Below are 13,986 nucleotides of genomic sequence, written 5' to 3'. Positions count from 1 at the left end.
TTGTCATTCGAATCTCAAATGGTGGTCCATCCCACGCCTCTAATGACAGTCACTGGAGTACATAACATGCCAACTGGAAGGACTAATCCTCCATCAAACTCCTTGCCATTATATAGGACAAAATCTCGTGCTCTAGAGCATGGTACAAATAATTGGTGAAAGTCATGAACCATATTTCTGGCATAAGTACGCCGCAACGATCCTTTTTTACTTTCATAGGGCTTGCTGGTCATCAATAAAATAGCTAATACCATCGATATCTAATCTAAATACCTATTTAAATAATAAACACAAAACAATACTTTAGACAATCACACTAGCCCCATATGTCCTATTCAATGTCGTGGACACTAAGCACAGCCGAGCATCATGTGTAGATACAAGGCCACTGACGAAAAGTGAAGTTTCGCAGACTACCGTCGCACGCCGGTTGGTAGAGAACTTTGTAAGTCGGGCACGGAGGACGGTCTATATAAATACATACTCCTTAAGACATCCTAGCTAGATGGGAGTGAAGTAAGGAGCCTCTTCTTCGGACATCATTCCTCAGATCGGACTGATGATCTAAGCTACCAACGGCAACATTAGAGCTGCCCGGTATGTATGCACCATCACTCATGTGTTGAGATTTTCTTCCTGCATTATAATATTAGTCATATATGCATATTTTGTACGGGGGTATAATATACTTTATAAAGTGTTTGCCTTCTCTAATCATTTATATATGTAACAGTTTCTGCAATTAGAGATTGTGTGTAGCTCATTCAAAAGAACGAATTTTTACTCCCACGCGAAAAAAGAAACATCCCCCAAAAATAAGCAAAACGTAATATTTACACCTGAGTTGTACCCATGCTCGATTATATATGCGCTAGGACAGAAGAAGAAATTAAACTGTTTGCCATTAGCATCTAAGGAATGCTTGAATTTATATAGACATGCAAACATAATTGTAACATGCGGAGAGGTGTACCAAGAAAAAATCATACAGGAGTTCAATACAATGGTGCAGAACATATACTACATTAACCATGAAAAAAAGGCAGAACACTCACTGCTGCCTAGGTATGTTTTTTTTGGGCACGCACTTCTACTTTCTATAGGTTGACCATATATTTCATTAACTGATTCTTTTTAGAAATGGGGGATATATAGCATCCAGACGTCTGCATCAATTGATGCACACAAGTCTCTATCACTTGTTTTTCCAGCAGATTATTAGAAATCAATAATCAGAGAGGGTCAATAAAGAAACAATCCATCTAAAGATAACAACGATAACAAGAGTATAACAACTAGACATCTCTCAATCTACTAACATGCCGCCAGCTGGCCTGGCTGTAGATATAAGTGACTGTCATTAGACGGTTGCATCAGGTAACCATATGTTCCCACTGATCCAATGCGAAGGAAAGAAGAAAAATGGATCCAATGCGAAGCAATACGAATAACCGCCATTTTTTTTGGAACTACAGCCTTATTAGAAATGATATTGTTTTTATAATGCCGTATAAACCAACATAAAGCAGATTCTAGCTTTATTTTTCTTATCAATCCCATTTAACCATTTCCCAAACATGTTTGTGATATTGGTAGGTTGTGGAATATTGTAAGTGACGAAGAGAATGTGCCAAACAATTTTCGCAAATGGACAAGAAATATATATATATATTCTTTTGGTCGCATGCATCCTCCAGATACAGAGGCCGGGGTCATCCTCCTTTTCTAAAAAAAAATATTTTTTTTCTTTTTATAAGGTTCCGTTTTGCTAGCAACATTGTTTTATTAAAGAACAAAATGTATCTTCATGGAAATCTATGATGTCCATTCATAAAGTCTTCATACATCGATTTCACAGAAAAGACACATTAAGAAGTGATCAAAGAACTGATCTGTGGCACAAAATTACTTGCTTTTGATTCATAGACTTTGTTTGGTGAACGGGTGTATGTAGTCATGAGCTTAATTGAGTGATCATTATTGTAGGCAGTGCAAGCAGGAGCCATGGCTAGAGGGCTCGAGGACCTCCCATATCACTTGCCAGTGCAGATACTGGTAGTCTCTAGCCTTGGACTACAAGTCATCCTCTTTCTCTGCGCCGGAGCCCGTCGGAGGGAAACCTTCAGCGGCGTTCCGGTGCGGGTGATACTCCTCTGGCTAGCATACAATTTCGGTGCCATCTTCGTTACAATTACCCTCGGCCGCCTTTCCTTGTCTAGCTCCACGGGTAACCACCCGCTTGTCACATTATGGGCACCATTCCTCCTCCTGCACCTCGCCGGACCAGACAACATTGCCGCCTACGCACTGCAAGACAACCAACTCTATCTTCGCAGCCTGCAAACATTTTTTACCCAGGTCACCGGAGGAGGATACTTCCTTTACAAATATAGAAACAACAGCGGTCATTTACTTTGGCTTGCCTCCCAATTGATGTTCATTGTGGGTGTTGTCAAGTACGGGGAGAGGTGGCTGGCGCTGAAGAGAGGCAACCTCGGCAGCATCCGTGAATACCTAAAGAAGCATCCCCCTGCCATGTATAGGCATGTTCACGAACAAGATGTAGAGTTGAAGGACGAGGAATCCATTGTCCGACGAGCTCACTCGTCGTTCCACATTTGCAAGTGTGGGATGGTCGATTATTCATCCGAAATAAAACCGGGAAGCCAGAGTTACATGGGAAATATGAACCATCTGGGAAACTGGGCAGCTGCAGAGATACAACTCTCCTTGATGTATGACATCTTGTACACCAAAGCGGCTGTGATCCATACCTGGCACGGCTACACCATCCGGGCCATCTCGCCACTCGCCATTTTAACCTCGCTGCTTCTGTTCCATTACAGTGAGGAAGATAGGGATAGTACAGAAGTTGTTGACATTGCTATCACATACCTTTTGTTTGGCAGTGCTTTGTTCATGGAGTGGGTTTCCCTGCTGAACGCGCTGGGGTCATCATGGATGTTTACCACCCTAAGTAACACGAGCAGCACATGGCTTAGGCACAACCTTTTGTGTAGTGGGCGATGGGACCGGCTTCGTCGTTTGGTTCTATCTCTCAACCCCCTAGTCACTCATGGAGCAAGGAGGTGGTCTGGAAACATGGGACAGTACAACATCTTGCACTTTTGCACTCGCCCTAACTCTTCCCTCAACCGTCCTCTGCTCGGCAGATTGGCTGAGCTGGTGGGATTGGAAGAGTTGTGGAACAGGAAGCATTTCTCCGGGGCAATTAGAATATCGGACCATGACTTAATCAAGGTGTATATCAATAGCCACAATGAACTGCTGTACAATGAAAAGTTGATAAACACACTGGGAACGACTAAACATCTGTGGGGCAGGACAACGATACTAGCACATCCTGACGAGGTAGATGTAGAGGATTTTGAAGTTACCTTTGGTGTTGAGTTTCAGGAGGCCATCATTATCTGGCACATCGGCACGGATTTTTTCATCTCCAAGTGCAAGATGAGTACGGGTCCTCTTGTGGACACGATTAAGGCGCTGTCGAATTACATGATGTTTCTTCTCGTTGAACGCCCCTACATGCTGCCAGGCATCGTCCAAAACAAGTTGTACGACCGGACCTGTGAAGCTATCAAGGGTGTGAGCCATCAACCAAAAAGTATTTATTCTATGCTTAGGAGTTTATTCCGATGGCACGATGGGCCAGCCGCTGGCTATACTTCCAGGGCGATCGACAGTAAGAAACATGCAGAAAATTTGTACAAGAAGTATGTCGCCCACAAAAATTTCAGCTACGACACTGTGCGGCTAAATTATTCAGCTAAAGTTGCGAAGGAGATGCTGGAATATGAGATAATATATGGCACTACTAAGTCATTGGAATTTGTGCTCGAGGTGTGGACAGACATGCTCGTCTATGCGGGCAACAGATGCAGCAGGGAGTCGCATGCAAAGAAGCTCAGCAGTGGCGGCGAGTTGACAACCATCGTGTGGCTAATGGTGGAGCACTACCACCAGGCTTTACTCGTCAACAGAGCTTCTCTGGAGGAGGCAACAAGCAAGGAGGACGACAGAGTATAAACCTAGCTAGTCCCTTCTTTTCATTACCTGAAGCCATGTTGAAGTGTATGTTACAGCTTATCTTTTGAATAATATTGTTTCACTACTGGAATTTTCGTATACGCCGGGTGTCATGGTCATTGCCGAGAGCCAAACCATGGGCACTCGGCAAACAATTATATGCCGAGAGCCACCCTCGGCAAAAGCAGGTGCACGGTAACCACGCCCCTTTACCGACAATGGCTCACGGCAAACACGCATCGAACGACAAACGTGGAAGACGCCGAGAGCCACTCTCGGCAAAGAGAATCCACGTCGCATGTCAGTTGGGAACAGACGGCGCCGTTACTTGGATTAACTATACCAAGAGCAATGACGTCGCCCTTGGTAAAAACACGTCACAGAAACATGTTTTTACCTGCCATGTGATCCCATGGGTCATATTTTATCCGTACAAGTTTTGCATTATATGCTAAATATTTAAAATAAATAATATATGATTATGTCTTTTCCGAGAGCAGCTCTTCGTAATGCCCTTGACAGAAAAAAGAACAGGGTCTCTTAGCTTTACCGAGAGCCACTCTCGGAAAACATGCATGCGCTGGGTAAAAAGTGCAGAACTGTCTCCTTTTCCGAAGTGACGCTCGGAGAAGGAGTGGCACAACCGTAGTTGCAGTTCAGGCGACCCCTTTTCCGAGAGTGGCTCTCGGTATCATATACTTTTCTAAGTGTTGCTCTCAGAACTGTGTCCATTGCTTCGGTTAGGAAAAAAAATATCCACGGAACCCTACATGGTCCATGTGATGACACCGTGCCAGCTCTCGAGGAATTCCGGCATCGTACACTTTTTCGAGGATTTAAACTTTCGCATCACGCATGCCACCGAGGTACTTTCGCACCCTCGGTGCCATGGCATGGCCCTCCATCGTCTGCGTAGGGTCTAGGTGTCGTGGTTTTGTCACGGCATATGTCCTCGTGTAAGGACTTAGGTGTGAGACCATCGCAATCATGTGGCGGCTTGAGAGGGGTTGATCGGAATCGAGAGACGCGAGTTTACCCAGGTTCGGTCCCTCCGATGGAGGTAAAAGCCTACGTCCTGCTTGTGTTTCGTTGATAAAGATGATGATCTCGATTATGATGGTGCAGACTCGTCACATCTAATCTCGTGGGTGTCTAATCTGTCTATCTCATGATTTGTCTTGTCTAGACCTAAGTTGTCAATCTGTCCCTCTTGGGGCGCCTTACCCCTCCTTATATAAGTGGTAGGGGTAGGTTTACATGTAGAGTCCTACTAGGAGTAGGAATAGGACTAGTCTCTGTTGAATTCTAATCCTGGCCTTGTTTCCTTTGTGAGGGACTCTTTCCTCTTCTTGGGCCTTCTCTCTGAGCCGTCCCTTCTGACCTCTCTATGAGTCGCCTTATGCCAGAGTGTACGCCGTGCCTTGGGCCTTCGTCGTTTGTCTGAGTCGCCTACCAGGTCATGTATGAGCCTCCTCCCAGGTCACAAATGAGTCGCTAGTTAGTCGCCAAGATGTAGCCGGTTCATACTTCAAGCCGGGTTACCCACGGGGTATATCCCCGACATTAGCCCCGAGGTTAGCTTGAATTTATTCATGGTAAGCTCCTGAAATAAGAAAAATAAATATGTGAAGGGGCCAGCTTTCTCCACTGACCGGCTTGATTTACTGAGGTGGCTCCTTTGAAAATTCGGGTTTCTTCTGCATATTAACGAGCCGTCTTCACAATCATTTCGTAGGTACGTGTCCTTTGCAATGAAATATATACGCCATTGACTCGGCGTCCAATGCTTTGGCTTGATGTAAATTTGGGGAATAAGAAATCCACATAATGTTGAGTCGGCTTCTCTAGCTTTGGCGGGTTATGATTGATAATGGTGGGTCATGATTGTTGGTAACGCCCCATCAAACAACTGAACTCCGATTGAATTGATCAAAATATTGGGGATAAAGAAATGCATGTAATGCTGAACCGGTCTTTCAATGCTTCAACTAGATAAAAATATGTTGATCCGGTCTCGCTCACAATTGACATCTTGAAAGTGCTCTTGAATTTTTTGATGTATCCATATTACCTGTAGCCCCCAAGCTCCAAGTTTAGCAGCTCATGATGACTTGGAGATTTACAATAACATCTTTGAGCATGTAGCCCCCAAGTACTGGGTTGTCTTGCCTGCAGTAGCCTGGGACTTGTAATCATCTTATACTTATGAAGCTTCAGATGGTGTAGCCCCCAAGGGCAAGCTCATCAGTGTGTGATGGGCCGGATCTTCAATTTGGACCTCTGATCTGTAAAACAACTGAGTGTTGTAGCCCCCAAGTGTCGGGTTGTCTTGCCTGCAGCAACCAGGAACTTTACTAATTTTGATCTGAATAGTGTAACCCCCAAGTGCCGGGTTAATTGCTTGCGGCGACTCGGGACTTCCGTGTTCTTTTCCTTTGAAAGTAAAACATCATATGATGTAGCCCCCAAGGGCCGGGTCATTATGCAATAATGAACATGGTCTTCGTAAATCTGATTATGTAAATTTGAGTAGAAATGTGTAGCCCCCAAGGGCCGGGACATTATAAAAATGATGAGCCGGTTCTTGCTTGAATCCATATTTGAATAAAGAGCGACCTGTAGCCCCCGAGGGCCGGCTTATCTCCTTTAAATAACTAGGTCTATTGATGATGTGATGATTTGAAAGAGCAGTTTGCATTAGCCCCCAAGTGTCATGGTGCATGCTTACAGCGACATGGGACTTTCATACTTTGATGTAATCTTGATTTGAACAATGTAGCCCCCAAGTGCCGGGTTGTGTGCCTGCACCGACTTGGGACTATTCCTTCCATTGTAGAATCATATCCATTCTCATGATACCTTTGTGATGAAAGAAATTCTTGGCCGTGGTTGCAATGTAACCCGACAAATATATGGTTGAGAAATCCGTAAGTTTTGTAGTTTACTACAGAGCACAAGTTGAAGAAATCCAAGAGCCGGTCAATTAGGTGACCCGACATTATATGTGATAGGGTTGATCTTCGACAATAGTCAATTCTTCCGAGCTGGCTTAAAAACCCCAATCATTTAATACTGGTTAGGATAAACCATGATGAAAATCCAACCAAATTGGCTATTAAAGATTTATGTGCTCCTGCAAAAAATTATGCTTTGACCCGGTTTGAAGACCGACATGATATGTATGTATGATGCATGATGCAATGCAATATGATGCATGTATATGATAGAATAATGCTGGCAACACCATAGTATGGCATCAAGTTATTTTAAATAAGCCGACTCATTGAGTCATGGCAGCCGGCTCAGTGAGTCACGGTGGGGTAGGACGAGATCTCAAGGCTCTAGTGGTACCCAAAAAAGTGTTAAGCCGGCTCAGTGAGTCACGGCGGCCGGCTCAGTGAGTCACGACAGGGTAGGGCGAGCTTGCAAGGCTCTAGTGCTACCCTAAAGAGGTTTTTGCAACAGCCTTAGTTGTTTAGACCGGTTGATCAGGCACGAGTCAAGCTTCAGTGAAGCAGGTTCAGTGAACCCATGGTTTGTCTATTTTCCATATGCCGGCTCCCGCAAGCATCCTTCATGTTTTAACCAAGGCTAGTTCAGGGTCCAATCTGGATTAACTCGCCAAGAGTACATGGGACCATAGGGCGAGTCGCCAAACACACAGTCCAGTATAACCATTCAGTACTAGAAAAAAGCCAATAGCTAATATGGACATTAATGACGCACCATGCATGTGGTGCACCACTGCTATATAGCGGTGGCGCACCACATACTGGTGCGCCATTAGTGTCCATATTACTAATGGCGCACCATGTGTCTGGTGCGCCATTACTATCTTTAACCTGGCCCCCCACCCTTTCCTACACTTACCAGTGGCGCACCATGGGAAGTGCGCCATTACTAGTTTTAACTAGTAATGGCGCACCACGTCCACGGTGCACCACTACTAATATTTTTTTCAGTTTTTTTTAAAACTACTAATGGCACATTCTTACGAGGTGCGCCATTAGTAACCCTGGTTACTAATGACGCATTCTTCCTGGGTGCGTCATTGGTAACCAGGGAGGAGTAGATATTTTGGACAGCCCACTTCACACTCACTCCCCCCCACTTCATTCTCTCCACGACTTCACACTCACTAGTCTCGGCTGCCTTCTCCTCCTCACCTCATTTGCACCATATATTCACCCAAATTAAGTGGATAATTTCCTTTTTTGGTAGGTAAGTAAGGGGAAACCTTTCTTTATGTTCTAGATCTACTTTTTTGTCCCTCCAACACGTGTACACACTTTTTATGGCCTAGATCTACACATGTTTGTGGTGTTGCATATGTTTGTGTTTGCAGGTACTGGTATTTGAAATGCGATAGTTGCCAATATTTTGCCGGAATGTTGATTCATTTCCGTTTCGGCGAGAATTTGGCACTATGCATTCTTTTTGGTCTTATTTTTAGGCAAAGTCATGCCAATTTTTTTTTGGTTCTAACATATCGTTTTGCTCTACCCCGCAGGCGACCATGGTCCGCACGATGACCGAAGGCATCGTGAATAGGTTTTTGAGCTCCGCGAAGGCCGAGATGCTTCAAAAGAACGAGACGGAGATATGATGTCCGTGTCGAAGATGCAAGCTGAAGAGCCTTATGGACCCGGATTCCAGACAGGTGCGGGACCACCTACTCGTGTGTGGTTTCATGGATGGCTATCAGTGGCAAGGTGATGAAGATGATTATGAAGTCGTCCATGGGGGTCGGGCAAGAAAAAAGGAAGGGTTGCAAGACAATAGCGGCGAGGGCGGGCGAGAAGACGAAGAATCTCTAGGACATGATCACGAAGTAGATGCAGGACACAATCATCATGTAGAAGATGTCGGACATGATGATGAGGAAGACCAAGACAAAGGGCATGATCATGAAGATGAAGATGTCGGAGCAGACGACGATGGACCATCGATGGGCTGGGTGCAGGACCCTCATATTCAAGAGCTGCTTCTCAAGCAGACGGGTAACGCAAGAGCTGCCGCCCGAGAGAAAGCCAAGCTGGATCAACTAGAGATAGACGCGGTTACTCCATTGTATGAAGGATGCAGGACCGAGGATACCCGCGTGAAAGTAACGCTCATGGTTGTGGAGATGAAGGTAAAACACAAAATGATCGACACATGCTTCGACGAGAACATGTCATTCTGGCACAAACGTCTTCCCATGGGGAACAAGTGCCCGAACAGTTTCGAGGAGGCGAAGAAAATCGTGTGTCCTCTAGATTTGCCGCACGTGAAATACCATGTGTGCATGAAAGATTGCATCATTTATCGGGGCGAGCATGCGGAGTCTACCATATGTACGGTGTGCGGCGTTACTCGATACAAGAAGAGGAAGAAAGCTCCTCGAAAAGTGGTGTGGTACTTCCCGATCACTCCTCATCTGCAGCGGTATTTCGCGGACCCTAAGTAAGCAGAGCTCCTGCGTTGGCACACGGATAGGGAGGAGAAGAAGCGAGAAAATGAGGGAAATGAATCAGAGATAAATAAAAAAGACAAGAACCTGAGTCACCCTAAGGATGCGAGCCAGTGGCAAGCGTTGAACTTCGAACACCCAGAATTTGGGGACGATCCAAGGAACATCATGTTGGGCGCGAGCACCAATGGAGTCTGCCCGTTTGGCAGCCAGAGAAGCACACATAGCACCTGGCCTGTGTTTGTGTGGATGTACAACCTTCCCCCCTGGATGTGCATGAAGAGGAAGTACATTCACATGAGTATGCTAATTGAAGGGCCGAAACAACCAGGGAACGACATCAATTTGTATCTGGGGCTGCTGAAAGAGGAGCTAGACACGCTGTGGAAAACGCCAGCCAATACGTGGGACGCCGCAACGAAACAATATTTCCCTATGAGAGCCGCACTGCTCATGACGGTGCACGACTATCTCAGTTACGGATATGTCGCAGGGCAGGTGGTCCATGGATTTTGTGCATGCGTCAGGTGCATGGATGACACAACGTATCGCCAGCTAGATAGAGATCCCGGGTCTTCGAAAACCGTGTTCATGGGACATCGAAGGTGGCTTCGCGACAATGACGCATGGAGAAAACGCAAGGATCTGTTCGATGGTGAAATCGAACCCCGAAGAGCCCCACGTACGAGGAGCGGCGAGGAAATAGACGAGCTGTTGAATAATTGGAAAGAGTGCCCACCACCGGGAAAGAAGCGATAGGCGCCAGAGCCGCTTCTGAAGGTATGGAAAACGAGGTCTGTTTTTGGGACTTGCTGTACTGGAAGATCCTCCGTGTGCCTCACAGCCTTGATGTCATGCATATCACGAAGAACGTGTGCGAGAGTCTGCTTGGTACCCTGCTCAACATGCCAGAGAGGACCAAAGATGGGCCGAAAGCAAGGCCAGACTTGCAATCAATGGGCATTAGGGAGGAGCTTCACGCAAAATGCCCTAATGATGATGATGATTATGATGAGGAGAAGGACACGGAAAGTCGTTGCAAAGGCAAAAAGGCCAAGAAGATCGAATATGACTGCCCTCCCGCGTACTTCACTCTAAGTCAGAAGGAGATCGATCAGTTTTTCACCTGCCTCGTAGGAGTAAAACTTCCTTACGGTTACACGGGGAAGATAAGTAGATACCTAGACTCAGCGAAGTAGAAGTTCAGCGGGATGAAGTCTCACGACTGTCACGTGCTGATGATGCAGATACTCCGAGTTGCAATCCGTGGGATCATGGACGCGCACGTCCGTGAAACGCTATTTGGCCTATGCAACTTTTTCGACGTCATCTCCCGGAAGTCGGTTCGCGTGAGGCAACTCAGAAGGCTACATGAAGAGATCGTGGTGATACTATGCGAGCTTAAGATATACTTCCCGCTCGCATTCTTCGACGTTATGGTGCATCTGCTGGTCCATATCGTGGAGGATATCATCCAACTCGGCCGATGTTACTGCACAGCATGATGCGGTTCAAAAGGATGAATGGTGTCATCAAAGGATACGTTCGCAACAGGGCACGTCCAGATGGAAGCATAGCCCAGGGCTTTCTGACCGAAGAGTGCATCTCCTTCTGCACGAATTATCTAGGAATAGATAACCCATTGGTGTGCCCGTCAACAGGCACCTCGGCAGGCTCACTGGATGGGGTCACCGCGAGGGTCGCCGCAAAATGCATGTCGACTTCAAGGGTCGACTCACCGACTTTGAAAGAGCAAACCTAGTCGCGCTACAACACATAGACGTGGTCGATCTTGGGTGGTAGAGCACAAAACCTTTATTGAGAAGACGTACAATGAACGAGGCCAACAGAGGACGGGCGGAGATATAATCAAAGAGCACAACGCATATTTCACACGTAGGTTCAAGGACAAGCTTCTGTCGTACCCTTTACACGAGGACTCTTCCACGGAAGAAAAACTCATATTCGCCTTGTCACAAGGCGCCGAGCACAACCTGATGACCTATGAGGCGTACGATATCAATGGGTACACATTCTACACCGAGGAAAAGGACATGAAGAGCGATTATCAGAACTCTGGGGTAACGATGGAATCCTACACCGATAATGACAAGGACAGATACTACAGAAGAATCGAGGAGATCTGGGAGCTGAGCTACGCTGGAGAGAAGGTTCCGATGTTCCGTGTCAGATGGGCCAAGAGCATCCTAAAACAAGACCGGTATTTCACTACCATGGTTATACACGAAGCCAAATCGAAGACCGCAGGCGCAAACGTCACCGTGAAAAATGAGCCAAGGGTACTGGCTTGCCAGTGGACCAATGCTTCTTCATTACCGACCCGTCAAAGCCGAGTCGTGTTGTCGTGAGGAGAGGCAAAAGGAACATCATCGAAATGGATGGAGTCGCCAATGAGCAAGACTTCGACAAGTACGACGACCCGAAGATGGAAGATGACGACGACGATGAAGTAGAACACAACAGAAAAAGAAGCAGGACCACCGTACCTAAAGGACGTCCGTTCAAGAAAAGAATTCAAGGGGTTCCGGGGCTAAATTATTCAACCGCGAGAAAGAAGCGCAAGAAGATCATTGTGAAAAGATAGCTAATTAAGATCGAATCACGACGTGTCGGCCGTGTGTGTGTGTCAGTGGCAAGCTCAATCTTTGATGACTGTTATTTCACGTCAGTTGATTTGAACCATGTCATGTAATTCTAAATCTTTGCACCATGTCATGTAATTCTAAACCGTTGGGCTATTCCATTACTTTTCGGTTATTAAGTCATGTGCATGCAAAAACCTTGTTAAAAGTATATGGATAAGTGGTAGAAGACTAAATTCAATGCAAAAACAAGATCATCATGCAATATGTAACAAAATTATTACATGCAACTAAAAATACAAAATTAGTAATAATTTTAGTTATTACATGCAACTAAAAATCCAAAAGTGATAACCAAAAACAAGATCATCATGAGAACAAGATCATATTGTTACAAAATTATTACATGCAACTAAAAAGTGATAACCAAAATTATTACATGCAACTAAAAATCCAAAAAAATAAAAAAAAGTTAGTAATGGCGCACCAGGAGAAGGTGCGCCATTCCTATCCCTCCCCACTTATGGCGCACCACTAAAAGATGCGCCACTGATATGCCACTTATGGTGCACCCCTAAATGGTGCGCCATTGCTAACCCTCCCTCATTCTATCCCCTTCTTCCCTCCCCGCGCTCGCCTCTCCCCCGCATCTCCACTCCAACCGCACACCTCCCTCCCACCCATCTCCCCTCGCCAGCCACCGCCGCCGCCCTCCTCGTCAGCCACCACCGCGGCCCTCTCGTCACTGCCCCAGGACCCGGCCGCTGCCGCGGCCCCCTCGTTAGCCACCGTCGTGGCCCCCTCGCCAGCCACCGCCGCCGCCCTCCTCGTCAGCCGCCGCAGCGGCCCCTTCGTCACTGCCCCAGGCCCCGGTGATGACCCACAAGTATAGGGGATCAATCGTAGTCCTTTCGATAAGACAGAGTGTCGAACCCAACGAGGAGCAGAACGATCTGACAAGTGGTTTTCAGCAAGGAAATATCTGCAAGCACTGAAATTGTTGGTAACAAGTGATTGTGTGGTCAGATGATTCGTAGCAAGCAATAAGTAACAAAAGTAGCAATGGTGCAGCAAAGTGGCTCAATCCCTTTTTTAGCAAGGGACAAGCCTGGACAAAGTCTTATAGGAGGAAAAGCGCTCCCGAGGACACACGGGAATTTTTGTCATGCTAGTTTCATCATGTTCATATGATTCGCGTTCGTTACTTTGATAGTTTGATATGTGGGTGGACCGACGCTTGGGTACTGCCCTTACTTGGACAAGCATCCCACTTATGATTAACCCCACTCGCAAGCATCCACAACTACGAAAGAAGAACTAAGACAAAGTCTAACCATAGCATTAAACTAGGGGATCCAAATCAGCCCCTTACGAAGCAACGCATAAACTAGGGTTTAAGCTTCTATCACTCTAGCAACCCATCATCTACTTACTACTTCCCAATGCCTTCCTCTAGGCCCAAATAATGGTGAATGGTTATGTAGTCGACGTTCACATAACACCACTAGAGGAAAAACAACATACAACATATCAAATTACCGAACGAATACCAAATTCACATGACTACTATTAGCATGACTTATCCCATGTTTTCCGGAACCAAAGTAACTACTCACAAAGCATAGTCATAATCATGATCAGAGGGGTAATGAGTAGCATCAAGGATCTGAACATAAACTCTTCCACCAAATAATCCAACTAGCATCAACTACAAGGAGTGATCAACACTACTGGCAACCTTACAAGTACCAATCGGAGTCGCGAGACGGAGATTGGTTACAAGTGATGAACTAGGGTTTGGAGATGAGATGGTGCTGATGAAGATGTTGATGGTGATGAGTCCCCTCCGATGAGAGGAGTGTTGGTGATGACGATGTCGAT

At 46.0% G+C, this 13,986-nt stretch overlaps 1 protein-coding gene across 1 annotated transcript; it reads left to right on the top strand.

The window, feature by feature from the left end:
- The first annotated feature begins 507 nt into the window (after nucleotides 1–507).
- LOC123420797 lies at nucleotides 508–4,233 on the top strand. Its single transcript, XM_045107438.1, has 2 exons — nucleotides 508–597; nucleotides 1,987–4,233. Exon 2 carries the CDS (start codon nucleotides 2,005–2,007, stop codon nucleotides 4,048–4,050), a length of 2,046 nt encoding a protein of 681 aa, XP_044963373.1. The 5' UTR covers nucleotides 508–597; nucleotides 1,987–2,004; the 3' UTR covers nucleotides 4,051–4,233.
- The last annotated feature ends 9,753 nt before the right edge of the window (nucleotides 4,234–13,986 follow it).

This window comes from Hordeum vulgare, chromosome 1H (genome assembly GCF_904849725.1).
Source record: "Hordeum vulgare subsp. vulgare chromosome 1H, MorexV3_pseudomolecules_assembly, whole genome shotgun sequence".
In the NCBI taxonomy this organism is placed as follows: Eukaryota; Viridiplantae; Streptophyta; class Magnoliopsida; order Poales; family Poaceae; genus Hordeum; species Hordeum vulgare.
Note: the sequence above shows the minus strand (reverse complement) of the source record. Positions and strands in the feature narration are given on the sequence as shown.